Here is a 14,746-nt window from a genome sequence, read left to right on the forward strand (position 1 = left end):
AAGTTATATCCCAGTGACACGAGGCTCCATTGTTGTCCAATTACAAACACCAGTAAGACACACTGCTGCACCATTATTAACACACCCTCTGTAGTTTAAATCATTAGACACAAGCACGTCTCTTAACAAGGTTACAAAGTGCTTCAAAAACGCATTCTTCATCTCAATGCGACCTTAAAGCTGCTGGTGCCTGCTGGTACGACAGAGAAGCCAGAGTTCCCCCTACCAGCGCCTTGGGTAACAAGCAAACAAACACAAACATTAGTTTGGTTTGATTAGGATCTCCGTTAGCTGCCAGATGAATGACAGCTAGTCTTCATTTATGTGATGCAGGCTGCCTGATTTGTCAAAGCAGAGTGAGTCTCAACAACAGAGGTTAGATATGTCTGTTTCTGCTGCGTTGAGCTTTCATTATTTTGCATAATCACATGTCAGAATGAGAGACAACAAAGTGATGACAACTCATTACGTTACTGTGAGCGCAAATAAAGCTTCCCACCAAGATTATAACCAAAGATCCAAGATGGACGGACGTCCTTGGATCCAGACGTCCTGCCCGTCTTTCTTACAATCTGATAATTGTCTATCTGATCCGTCTGACGGGACAGTCGCGTCAGAAGACCACATGACAACTGCCTCAACGACATGGATGACCACAAAGACGACAAGTCCAATTAAACCCATTAAAGCTCGTGCTAGCTGCTTATTTTCAATGGATCTGATGTTTGTGGGGAGGGGATAATCAACCAAATAGAACATTTCCACTGTAAGTCAACAAATGCATCAAATAAACAGAACAAATCAACTTGCTCGAGCTAGTCAAACACAAGTGTATTGTTGAGGATGCAACAACACAGGAACATTCAGCTGGTTGACGTCAGCATCAGGAGGGTTCTGAGGGGTCGGCAGCTACGTTTGCAGCAGTAAGGAGCGTAATCATGCCACTAGAACATTGAGAGGCCATTGATGCTGGTGCAAAAATGATGCATCCATACTGTAAAAAGTCCAGCCATCATCCATCATTAACTGCTTATCTGAAGTCAGGTTATGGAGGTAGAAGCTCCTGCACAGAAACAACATCAACCAGCTCCGCCTGGGGGATTCTGAGGCATTCTGGGGCCAGCAAGGAGATAAAATCCCTGGTCCTCAGTTTGTCCCAGGGCCTCGTCCCAGTGGGAACACTTCCTCAGGGAGGCGGCCAGGTGGCATCCTGACTAGATGCCTGAACCACCTCAACTGGCTCCTTTCTAGGGAGTAGAGGCTCTAGTCTGAGTCCCTCATGGGTGACTGAGCTTCTCCCCTCCTCTCTAAGGGAGACATCAGCCACCCTCCTGAGGAAACCCATTTCAGCCGCTTGTATTCACGTTCTTGTTCTTTCAGTCATGACCCATGTTTCATGACCGTAGGTGATAGCAGAACCAAGACTGACAGCTAGAGCTTTGCCTTCTGGCTCAGCTCTCTTTTCATCACAATGGCGCAGTAAATGCAAAACTGCTCCTGCTCCGATTATCTGACCCATCCCACCGTCCGTAGACCCCTCACTCCAGAACAGGACTCGAGATGTAACTCTTTACGGGTAATAATTTTCTGATTTTTGCGGGTGTTTTAGCCTGATGGAAAGCGGGACAAGATGACTGCGCGGTGGATGTAACACAACTCATAAATACAGTTTTCTGAAGCAACTGGTGGTCTGACATGTTAAGCGTGCAGTGGATTTTAGTTAGAAGTATGTTCCAGCCTACAGCTGGAGCTGCAGATGGAGCAGGTGGACCTGCGTTCCTTCCCTGCCCATTGAAAGACCTGATTGTGTTGGGACGTTTGGACCACAACCCCAAAGCCCTCAACATTGGGGACACACTGGAAGCCCCCTGAGCTAAGCCATTCCACCGAAGTTCATTGTTAAGTACTAAAAATGTTCTAATTTGCTTTCATTTGGGGTCCACATTGAACTAACCGGTCTGTTCTGCTGTACTGCAGTGAAGGTACACACCACAACAAGTGTGACTTCTTCCTACTTTGGATGAACGGAACCTCGTGATCATCAACACAAACACGTGGATGCTCTTTATAACCTTCACAGGCACAGATCAGCGATGACAAACAGGTTCCTCACTTTAACTGGATGGATTTCCTAACAAACCACACGAGTTGGACGGCTAAATCCCCCCCCCCGTCTTTAAAACATCTGGTCCGAACCTGCCTGGTGTGACCTCCCTCTCTAATCTCTCCAGTTTCATATAAAAGGATTCAAGTTGGGAACCAGTGAGTCGTGTCGCTGATGTAGCAACAAACTTGTGAGAGACAGCATGATGCTGGCAGTGACTGATGACCGCTAATAGCCCCATTTTCACATTAACTTGTGCATTTCACATTTGCACTATTTACAGCCAGCCCTGCCAGTGCTCGTAAAAATATGTGACTGACTGAAAATGAGGTTTCATTTGGATGGCAAAGCTTTCAGTGTGGGCACGGAGATGCTAGAGGCAGACGTGTTTCAAACAGCGTGGGCTTCCATTTGGCTCTCGACGAAGCCCAGCTCTCATATTTTCTGTCACTAGGTAAAGTAAGTGGTGTAATACACTACAGTATTTGACCTGATGAAAGAAGAGGGCATCGTCTCTCGCTGCTGACTCAGAGCTGTCTCTAGAACCACACCACACACACCTTTACAACTGCACACCAGCTCAGCTCATCGCATCAGAGTCCCAGAAGCCTGAAAGAAGCCAAACTTGCTTGTGAGGCACGTTTAGTGCAACTTTACGCTGCTAAACTCAAAATAGAATAAAAAAACACGAGAAAATGTTTGCCAGGCCTGTGAATCTGCTGCTGAGTTGACTGATCTGTTTGACATTGTGACATGAAACGACGGATATTCAGAGAGGTCCCACAGCAGGGGGACTAATTAGTACTCGGTACTTGCTCTGTGTTGTGCACGTTTCGATTTATTTTGAGCCAACTTTTGTGAAAGTCTGTTCTTGTCCATCATCCCCAGAACGAAGAAGATACAGACCCACACCAGCTAGCTTAGCACAATTAATGGTAGAGGGTGGGAAGTGTCTACCTCTGCCAAGACTGAGCCAGGTGAGGCTCCCCTCCCTGGAGTCAAATCAAGCCACAGTTTGGCTCTTGTTGGCCGTCAGTCTCCGTAAGCTTCAAGCTAAATAAACATGGCTGCCTCTCTCTGCATTCTGGAGTCTTATAATGCAGGAGAGAACAAATCTTCGCAAGACTCCTATTTGTGATAACTACATGTTAAAAATACACTTCTTGGGAGAAGCACTGCTTTGACATTTTCTAATCACAAGATGGTGATTCATAAGTAAACTACGGTGTCCAGGTAACACTTGCAACATTTCTATCTCACTTCCTTTTCATTTAACTTTGTTATTGGAAAAAGGCAATGAGGAAATAGGAGAAATTTCTTCAATAATTACAAAAGCAGTACCATCATTAGAGGGTACAGATTCATAACTCAGAGCGGACAGAAATCCTACATGCACGACTCAGTTCAAACAGCTCAGACCAGACTTCCACTGATCAATCTCCAGTCCAGTCAAAAACTCTGTTTACTCCAGACAGGACACTCAGACCATGCAGGAGACAGACATGGAGACATGCAACAGAAAAGTTATCCTTTAGAAATAACTGGCAGCAGGTTTACACTGAAACACAAACACATTATTGGTACTGACCTTGAAGCTCCAGTAGTTTGGTTGTTGCTTAGGGGGAAGAAAAACAAAGAGCAAAGGAGACAGGAGAGGGATGGGCGGGGGAGAAGGGGGGAAAAGGACCAAGCGTTAGATATTTTCTCAGGTTGCTGCAAAATACCACAGAAGGAAAAATGGAGGAGAGCAGAGAAACAGGAGCGACACCACACAGTAAAACTTTGAGATTTAACAGCACGTGATTTATGTAGCAACGTCTTCAGCACCGTATTTAAAACTGAGCTGAAGCGGAAGCAAACAAGCTAAATAATAAATTAGCTTGTATTGCTGCACGAGGCTTGGTGAGAAAATTGAGGAATCACTGTGATGATAACCAGATTAGCTCACGTTGTCCTTCACTGCCATCATGATAGGATTTTAATTGCTCGTAATTGCTTCTTAGCAATTAATCAAATGTTTACAGTGACTTCACACACTAATGATGTCAGCCACTAAATTCAGCCCCACACTCTCGCAGGATGCAGCACCGGCTGGCTGGCTCGGACCCAGCAGCAGGATTACACAGATGCACTGACACTGGATTAAAAAAATCTGCCTTCTTCACTTCATCTGACCCTGAGTCTCAACACAGGTCAGAGATAACCAGGACGGAATACGTAAACCTGAGCAAATCGGTCTGTCTGTGAGTGAATGAGCGTCGACCAACACAAACATGCATGAGTAAAAGCTTGTTGGTGAGTTCACTCCCCGCGCGTTCTCCTCCGGGAGTGAGCAGGTGAGAACTGCTTCTGTTCAACTGTATATGTACATTTTGAGGTTGCTAGACAATCATGAAGCTATTCAAATTTCAATTCTGAGGTGTTTTTATCTGGAGAAATTCTTGGGGAACATTTACCAAGAGGCTTCTCCAGATGTGAAGGCCTCGGCGGGCTGTATGGGATGAAAACATTAAGAGTATCGATGCTGTATCACAAGAGGAAGTACTGCGGTATATCGTAGTGTTGTTGTTTTGTCCCACCTGCACAGCTGTGTGCTACTGTAATGGTGGCCAGTAGGCGGTGCTGTGCAGTGACACAACCTCACTGGTGTTTGACGCTGGTGCACGTGGGCTTCAGGCTCCGCGCTAGCGCATCCACCTCCCTTGACAATGACAACCCCGGTGACACGAATCATCTCTGCGTGGTTCCTGATGTACAACTACCAGGCCACCACGTCACGTCTAACCAGAGCTGCATGAATATTGTAGCTGATGCCTCCTGAGCGTTAAGAGGTTGAGTAAACAGTAATGAAGTGATGTATGGAGCTCATCACAGCTGGTTTGGCTCGCAACAGAGAACAATGGACACATAATGAAAAACAAGCAGTGAAGGAAGCAAACAATGAGGCAGCGTCATTGACTTATAAGAGGGAATTAGCAAATGTTGTAGGAGATAATTGAAGAGCATCATTCCCTCGTGTTTGGACAAACAGATGAGTGAAGGTTCTTTATCCTCCCTAGGAGTTGCTCTCCATCATCACAGGGAAACTTCTGCCTCATCATATTTAAGCCGTTTTCTCAATCGGTCACACATGTAGCATTCAACAGGAGACGCGTCCTCACACACTGGAAATACTAGGCTTGGTTCCGGCAAAGGGCGGAGTCTGAGTACAGCGTCTAGGAGACATGCGGCTGGTATTAAATGGCATCACTGGGCTGATCTCATAGAAAATATGTAAAATGGCCATGACAACTTCCATCACAGTCATACTCTATAAGAAGTTGGGCACTCAAAGAGCTAATAACTCCACCAGGGAGAAACTCAGCCAAACCCAGCATTAAAAAAATAAATGCCATTTTTGGTGACATTGAACAGATCTGCCCCAAAATGTCATGGATGCCTCCTTGGCCCCCTAGCTTTTACATTATCTGACAAAGTTCACATCTCACTAATTGTGTATGTTTGTAGACCAACAGGAAGTGGTCATCTCCTGGCTCCTCCCAGCAGCCAATAGGATTGCTCCATGTGATTGTGGTGATTGAATCAGTAAATCAGCTCTGGTGAACAGAAGTTGATGATCTTCCAGGTTCAGTTCATCAGGACCATCTTCACTAATGAACCCTCTGATGATGCTGGAAGCCTGGATGCTACAGTTAGCAGCTAAGCTAACATTAGCCTATGAAGGAACTACACCAGGGTCACATGACTTCAAGGTCACCACAAATAAGCTCCAGGCTTCTTGTGTTGACCTCCACAACCTCTGTAGGCTCCTTTAGACTCATGATAACACCTACATTTTTAAGACTCTCCACCACTCCAACATCCACCAGTCTGGTGTTTACTGGTGGATCTGACGTAGAACTGAACCTCCAACATCCGGTCTGGTGTTTACTGGTGGATCTGATGTAGGACTGAACCTCCAACATCCGTAGAACTGAACCTCCAACATCCACCGGTCTGGTGTTTACTGGTGGATCTGATGTAGGACTGAACCTCCAACATCCGGTCTGGTGTTTACTGGTGGATCTGATTTAGAACTGAACCTCCACCACCCACCGGTCTGGTGTTTACTGGTGGATTTGATGTAGAACTGAACCTCCACCACCCACCGGTCTGGTGTTTACTGGTGGATTTGATGTAGAACTGAACCTCCACCACCCACTGGTCTGGTGTTTACTGCTAGATCTGATGTAGAACTGAACCTCCACCACCCACTGGTCTGGTGTTTACTGGTGGATCTGATGTAGAACTGAACCTCCACCACCCACCGGTCTGGTGTTTACTGGTGGATCTGATGTAGAACTGAACCTCCACCACCCACCGGTCTGGTGTTTACTGGTAGATCTGATGCTACTGTTAACTTATGTTAACCAAAAGCTTTATTTCAAGGATTCAAACAAAAACCCATAGACTTGGAGACGAAGGTCCTCTATCTCCAGGTTTTCAGGTGTTCCGCTCCCTTTCACAGGTCTCTGTTATCACTCTCCTCTTGTCACAATCATTGACAGGATAATTTTGAGGTCATCATCATATATGTTGCACTCTACTCTGTTTATCCACCTTAAAGTGGGGGAAAATAACCTCTACCAAGTCATTCCACAAATAATTTACAAGCAGACATTTTTTGGAACATAAAACCTATTTTATCAAACACAAACGGGTCCCCTCTGTGCCGTGACTCAGTGATTACTGCCGGCAGTATTTCTCAATCACTTGAGCCGAAATCCCGAGGCGCACATATGCATGGAGACAGAGCTGGCTCAGAGAGATGACGGGAGGAAGAAGAGGGGGAAGAAGAAGAGAAGGATGAGCAGAGAAATGCATGCCTGACCTGCAAGCCAAGTAGCCATCTTTGTACCCACCCTCGGTTTTTTTCCCCCCCTCTCACTCACTGTCTGCCTTCCGTCCTCAGCTTCCCAAACACACACGTGCGTCCACTAACACACATTTTAATGTTTCTGGAAGGCTTCCTTCCACACATGGCAGCTGCAAAGACACACCTGTCCAACACCTGTCTGACCCTCCCCTAAAAACACACACTCATTCACAGAAGAAGGAGATGCAGGCACTCATCACGCAGCAACAGAAGCATCGCCGAAGCGTCTCAGCTGAGGATGCAAGAACAGGGTTAGAGAGTTACCGTTGCTACTTAATTAGCACGCCGGCTGCCATCCTTTGGCTCCACACGCCTCCCTCTTCCTCCTCCCCCCTCTCCATTTTTCCATTTTTTTTATTATCACTGCAGCTCTGTGTCTTTCCCGCGCCCTGAGGATCTGCCAGAGTCCCCCCTCGCTGGTAGTACCGCCTAAGAGGCAGTTAGCATCCTGCCCCTCCTCCTCCCGTCCTCTCTCTCTCTCTCCTCAGCTGTCTGTCACTCTCTCTCGTCCTCCCTCCTTCCTGCGTTGTCGCTCCCTGTCGCCAGTTCTCTCTCCCGCGGTTGTTGCCTCTCACTCGGTGCAGCATGTGCCTCCCTCCCAATGCCAGCCATTGCCAACCATATGATATCACTCAGTTGCCTTATATGGGAAATGGTGGGTTGCCATGACAACAGCAGACTCCACCTGTTTCTCCACCTCTCTCACAGAGATAGGTGGTCTTGTGGGTAAACAGACACGTGGAGAGGAGAGGAAAGAGGGCGGGGTCTGGATGGACAGAGAGGGATGATGGACAGAAGCTGAAGCAGGAGAGAATTAAAGGATGAGTTCAGCTGAGTCGGCTGACCCCAGAAGACGAACTAGAAAAGATTACGGAGAAATAGAAACCTCTCCAATTTTTAATCATTTCAGGCAGTTTTTTTCATGTCTTGAAAAAGAGAGACAGACAGAATCCCTCCATTCAAATCAGCTCTGATGTAGCACCTCTAGAAGTCACGCGACTGAACACGTCCGATCCAGAACAGCTGTCATTCAGAACCTCTGTCCAGTTTTCACCGAAGGTTGAGTTGTGTTCTTTCGCCGTGTTTTTTTTTTCCACAGTTCATGTATAATTTATTTGACAATTCAATGGACCTTCAGCTAACCGCTAGCCTGACTCTCCAAACTTTAGTTGTAGTCTTGCTTGCTGGACCCGGTGAAGGTGAATACATCTTTTTCGAGCCATGATGTCGCCATGTGTGACTTGCTCTTGATCTCTAAGGCGACGCCCATTCCACAAGGTCTCTCACTGCTTGAGATAAAGAACATTTACATACAACTTCACATTAAACGTGACAGAGTCAAAACTGTTATTGTACAGATTTTTTCCTCAACAGTTAGAATAAAACACACTGTTCAGGGCAACGCCAACATCTGCTATGAGGCGGTACATTCAAACCTCCAGATACACATGTAAACGTTCTATCAGGCTCCAAATCTTAAACATCCAATCACAGCATCCTCGAGGCATGTTATCTTGGTCACGTATGACCCCCATGATGCTCAAGTGTTGGTTCTACATTCGCTCAGCAGGAAACTTGGGTTATCGTCACTCATGAGTGTAGGGTCTGTGCTATTATCCTGGTTGCTATGGCAACTGACATGAGAATATCCACATAGAAGGACTAATACATAAATGTTTTACTTGTAACTGGACTGCTTCCCGTGGGACTACAAAAACACCTCATCCCTGACATGCAAACTTCCTGTTGGACTACAAAAATACATCATCAGTGTGGAGCTCCATTCATTCAAAGAGCGGAAAACTGAAGTTTCACATGCAGTTTTCAACATTTCCATGTGCATTCTGGGCAAGTTACGGCAGCGTGTGCTGCTACATGCATGACCCCAAAACGCTACTGGACAGAAACCCCCACAGTCCCCCTGAAACCACTTCCCATTTCTGATCTGTACCATAAAATGTTTGACAAAAGACAACAAATAAGCCCAATTCCCTGAACGTTGAGTTGCAGCCTGGTGTGACCATCTGTCACAGGTATCACGTCATGGTGACTGATGGCGGAATGAAAGAGAGAGTAGGCAGCAGAGAGGTAATGGCATCTGACATCCTCGGTTAAATCCTTTTCTCCATATGTCATGTAATAACCACTAAAAAGCGAGCCATTACTGACCAAGCAAGCAAGCAAGCAAACATAAAAAAATGCCTCCACTGAAGCCCGAGGGGCATCTCGCCACATAATGCGCTTGTGTGGGTTTCCGAGCCCACCAATTGGCTGTCATCCCGCAGGGAGAAAAGGCTCGCGTGTGGAAATAGAAAGCACTCAGACGGCTCGTTCATCCCTCGAGTCTGCACTCTCCTCCAGATTTGTTATTGTATCTGCATCCAACTAAACACGGTTACAATCAGAACACATATTTGCAGACTTATTCTGCAGGAGAGAAGTATTTAATGAAACCAAACAGGGAAAAAAAAAGTCATAATGTCTTTAAAATCCCCTCCAGACGTATTAAGACAAAAGAACACTCCGCTTGGAAGAATAATTTACATCTCGTGTGGCTCATTTATGTGGCTGGAAAATCCTCCAATGAAACTCATAGAAAAATCCAGAATCTTTGAAAAGTCTGGATGTTGGCTGTCACCTGTTTGTTCCAACCTGATCTCACAGAACTACGTGAGACGACCACCTTGTTGACTCAACACGCACAAATCTCTATACAACTGTGTATATGCTGCGTGATTTTTTCTTGCCCAACACCATGAAGTGAAGGTTCCAGATACTTGGAGCAGCAGGAACTCAGAACCAGCTCAGTTACAGATGCGTACGGCCAGAACAGTCAAACACAATTAGAGCTGCTGCATTTCAGCTCTAATCAACAATGCTTCCTCACCCTAACTGCTTTTTAAAAGGTTTTGTTGTCCCTACACTTATCCAGACCTATGACACATTATGAATTATCATTTTACAAGAAAGAATGTGATTTCAAGAGGTTGTTGTCAGTGAACCTGAGGAGCTACCGCGTTGTTTCTACATACACACGCTTGGAACCCTGTTGAAAATATGAACTTCTGCTGCAGATGTCAGAAAGCTTGCAAACAAGCTATGAGTTTGCCAGCAGGCTAATGCTACCTCTGAAGTGTTCCATGTGGATATTCCACAAGTCTAGGTGTTGAAAAACAGGCTAAATTAGCAACCCACAGGTGTGTTTCACCTTGTGGAGGCGTATAAGAACCAAGAACACCGCCTAACAACCGTCAACTCCAAGCTAACAACGTCTTCACCGTTACTTTCAGTTAGTCTGTGCACTTCAATCTTTATTCCGCTTGCTTGTGTTGTTTTGTGTGTTTTTGCTTGTGTACACTTAAAAGCACTTTGTGTCGTCCTTGGTGGGAAATACCAATAAATTTGCTTTAACCTTGTCTGAATATTTCAGACGGTGTAATGAGGCATAGCCAGACTTTTTATTGCCCTCGAGAATGAGACACAATCCAGGACTCTCGGGTCCAGAGACACCTTCACTGCCTGGCCAAAGTGAAACCTCATCCAAAAAATTGAATCTTACTTTTCACTAATAGGAATGTTAAGTTAGAACCCTGTTGTTAGCCAACAGCTTCCGTTAGCTTCAAGCTAAACATACTTGGCTGGTTCTTTCTGTGTTCTGGATTCAAAAAGAAGTGACACAGAAGTAACAAAATGTCCGTCAGCTCAAATCATCTATTAGTGAGTACTTAAAGGGTAAAATGCCCTTTCTGGGTGAAGCACTGTTTTGAACGTTAATCATGAGGACAAATATAATCAATCTCTCAACCCTATGAACTGATGCAGGCTACAGGAGAGTGACCACACCTGTCGTCCACCAGGGGCGGAGCCTTGCGACATGCCCCCAGGGCTGTTGGTGTACTTGGTTTTCTGGAGGTCCATCAGGGCGTCCCGCTGGCGCTCTATGTCGGCCTTGTGGATGCTGTTCAGGGCCTCCAGGCTCTTGGCGGCCACAGAATTGTGCCGGCGGTCCAGCGAGGATGATGTGAACCCCCCGTTGGTGTTGTCGGGGAACCGCCGGGCCCCGCGGCCGCCGCCGGCAGCCAGCGTGTGGTAATCCCGCGGGAATTCGGCATCGCCGGCAGAGATCATGGGACCCTTTCTCTTCTCTCGACCTGCAGTGGGGGTGTAAGGACACAACAGAGAGTTGATGGTGAAAATCTCAGGTACTTGGTTTGGCATATTGGAGAGAAGCACTCTCACTAAACTCCCCAAACATTTCAGGAGCAGACTTCCTCACCATGAGCTCAGACACAGCGGACACACATCAATGTTGAAAAGGCAGACTGTTTGGACAAAATATGCGGAATTACATTTAAACTCAGAATAAACACAAGTGATACATCTACAATAACCACATTCATTACAAAGAAATAAAATTTCCATTGGTGAGACGTCAACATGATATCACACAAACGAGACCAACAACGTTTACAAAGCTCATATGATTGTACAGCACAGCGCAACATCACCTGCTGGTTTTTGGATGCCACCATGATGGATTTTTGCTTCTGGTGGCGACCATTTTCAGAAACCTACTGCCATATTAGCGACATGTCAATCACAGGGTTGCCACGCCCTAAAGCACGACTGCTTTATTGTCTGACTCCAGATCTGATCGTAATCTATGAAATGAATTTCATGCTGTATTGGAAATGTTTACTAAGTAAAAAAATCTATAAGGAAGAGGATTTGTTTTTAAACTTATGAAAACAACAGGACTACAGCTGAGCCAGCCCCCTGCTGGCCATCAGAAGCAGTGCAGGTTGAAGCCACTTCCACGTTAGCGTTACTGTTTAAATGGAGAGTGTCAGGCTCTAAATCATCCAAGTAGAACCTCACACAGGCCTCAACTCCAGCCCTGGCTGTTCTCCATTCACTGCACGTGAGGTGAATCGTGGGAAACCTCTGTGTGTGTGTGTGTGTGTGTGTGTGTGTGTGTGTGTGAGAGAGAGCTAGGTTATAAAACGTCTTTCTAGCTTTGCTTTGCCATCACCAACTTCTCATGGAGTCTTTTAATTGATGGATGTGTAAAACATAAAAAGGAGGCGCTTGATGAAGGGTGTGTGAGCCCGTGTGTGTGCGATGATGTGAAAACTGGCCTGAAGCCCAGCTCCTATTTTAACATCCGAGTTCTCTTATTGTGTTTAACAACAGATGAAGGAAGTGTTACATAGTAGCTCTTAGATACGATGTCGGCAATTCAACTAAATCCAGCAGGCCTTCCTGGATCCAGTTTTCTTCTTATATGTCACCTGGCAACACAAACAGCTCGTCAATCCAACGCTTTCTGACAGCTTCCCAGACACAGCAGCAACCTGAAATGCACCTCCGTGGAGGTAAAATGGCTCCTGCTCCAAACCGCCATGTCTTGCAGCAATTTAAGAAACAGTTGGTCTCCCAGGAGGAGACGGAGAGTTCCTGACTGCTGCTGCTGCCACAGCCGCCTCCTCGAGAAGGGAGGGAAACAGATGGATGGATGAAATCAAGAGTCAAGGCCATGAGTGCTCATGAGCGCTTGGCTTCATGACCTCCGCCGCCGAGGAAATCGCTCCGATTTGTCTGCAGGCGCACAACTAAAGTGATGGACGGAGTTTCACTGACTCACATGGTTTTGAAGGTCCTTCACCATTTCGAGACATTTGACATTTTCATCTTTGCAAGTCATGTTTGTTGTTGTTATCATTATTTTGGAAATATTACACTGACCTTTATGAAAAACATTAGTAATGATATTTGGAAATAGTTCCAGATACTTACAGCTGTTTCAACTGTGGATTCGCATGTTTTAAATGCAAGAAAAAACACACACACTGCATATTTGACAGTATGGTGGCCATGGTGGCCGTGTGTGCAGTTGATTTAATGTCTTTTTCCTAATTTACTGAGGTGAAAGAAGCTCCAGCTGCCTGCAAGATAACATACTCAAAAGTTAGAGAACAATCAGCAATATTGTCAAGCATCTGTGATTTAAGAGGCAGAAACATTTCTAACAAGACGTGCTGGATTGATTTAGATCATTAATTACACTGCAAGTGAGAGAATGTAACACGCACACACACACACACACACACACACCAGCTACAGACTCAGTAGGGATGTGTGACACACTGTATTGTGTAAACACACTGGAGTTAATGGGTGAGTCCTTGGGGTATGTCAAGTGAGCAGCAGCGAGTGTGTTAATGTGACAACTGACATCCAGTGTGTCCTTGAGCCTGCACACTGCAACCATGTCTAGAGACGCCGTCCCCAAACACATGCACGCATGCACAAACACACACAAACTCCTTTGCTCCACACACAAACACACCTCCAGCTATACACCCCTTGCAAAAGCATCTGCAACATCTGTCAAACGCAACAACCGCCTGGGAAGCCCGAGGCGAGAGAAAACCAGCAGCATCTCCCACTCTGACTGAATATGACAGCAGAGCCGTGTGTCGGAGGCGTTCAAGGAGAAGTGGCGTGGACGGGAATGATGATGTCTTTGAGTATGGGGGTGGTCTATTGCCCCCTAGTGATCACTGACACATAAAACACAGCCGGACAGATGAAGGTGCAGCAGTAGCAACAGTTAATAACCCACAAGCCTCTACAAGATGTAACAGATCAGATCATTTCATCATCAAGGAGAAGAACAACTTTAAATCTTAGATTTTACTCATTTTGAAAAAAGTGAAATAATTGTAAAATTTGATTGTAAATATGTGTTAAAAAAAAAGAAGTTCTTATGTGTGAAATCCCTCGTTACTGATCCCGACCTTCACAGGGAAGTGGTCCTGCTGCTGAAACTGAAATTAGAGAAGAAGAAATACAACCCGTCAATTAGCTGAGGAGATAAATGCATGAACAGTTTTTGCAGTTGCTCCCCAAAAGACGCCATCTACACTTTTAACAAAGAATAAGAACATTTTCCTGTTCAAGGATAAAAATGCTCAATCAGCGCAGCACTGCAGCACAGCGCGCTCTACTGGACAAACCGTGCAACTACATCATGTCTAAATCAAACTGAGCCCCCAAAAAACTCAGTGTTGACATCAGCTGATACCGGACGAATGATCTCTTTCTCGCTGATATGACTGAGAGGGTATCAGACGATTACATCAGCCGGCTGACTAATCAGTTAATTATTGATTATGGTTTCCATGTTCCAGCAGATTTGTCTTCTCCTGGTTCTGCACTTGACAAACTGACCTGTGAGGGGGTAGAAGCATCCTACGAATATACACCTGCCACTAAAGCTTGTCGGTCCAGGTGAGTTGGAATACTTCCTCTGGCCTGTGGCTCCTAATTTAGTCAAATCAGAGACATGGAGGGAAACAACTCAAGTCTCAAAGGCTCCTGGTGCTCTTTTCAAATGATGTGACACATTACTCCTGTCGTTGGCCAAAGAACAATAAACCGTGATCAACTACTGGTGAGGCGCCAGTGAGCAAGACACCATTTAGGCTGTAAGTCATCATACAAAAATCATTCTGACAGAGATAGCTGTGAACATACACGACAGATATTTTTGGCAGCATCCAAGCTGCTTCAATTATACGGTTACAGGAAATTCCAGCTGGTATTGCAGTAGTAGGAAGTATCATCCAAGTGTTCTACATTTAAATTACAGGGTCTGATTCATAAAAGTCCTGGTTTTTCCTCCCATGGAGACACGCTGGCACGCGCCAACACTCCCATCAGAG

General features: G+C 45.7%; 1 protein-coding gene across 3 annotated transcripts in view; it reads right to left on the reverse strand.

The window, feature by feature from the left end:
- Positions 1 to 14,746, reverse strand: part of LOC147240056 (SRC kinase signaling inhibitor 1-like) — a 79,966-nt gene that overhangs the window by 38,060 nt on the left and 27,160 nt on the right. For all 3 annotated transcript variants that reach the window (XM_086194547.1, XM_086194548.1, XM_086194546.1), the window contains exons 2-3: positions 10,863 to 11,170; positions 3,693 to 3,719 (exon numbers count right to left, since the gene is read on the reverse strand). In XM_086194547.1, coding sequence (XP_086050673.1) covers positions 3,693 to 3,719; positions 10,863 to 11,170 — 335 coding nt within the window. The remainder of the gene's footprint in view (positions 1 to 3,692; positions 3,720 to 10,862; positions 11,171 to 14,746) is intronic.

Source organism: Aulostomus chinensis, chromosome 23 (genome assembly GCF_037954235.1).
Source record: "Aulostomus chinensis isolate RoL2024-O1b breed Wild chromosome 23, RoL_Achi_v1.0, whole genome shotgun sequence".
Classification (NCBI taxonomy): domain Eukaryota; kingdom Metazoa; phylum Chordata; class Actinopteri; order Syngnathiformes; family Aulostomidae; genus Aulostomus; species Aulostomus chinensis.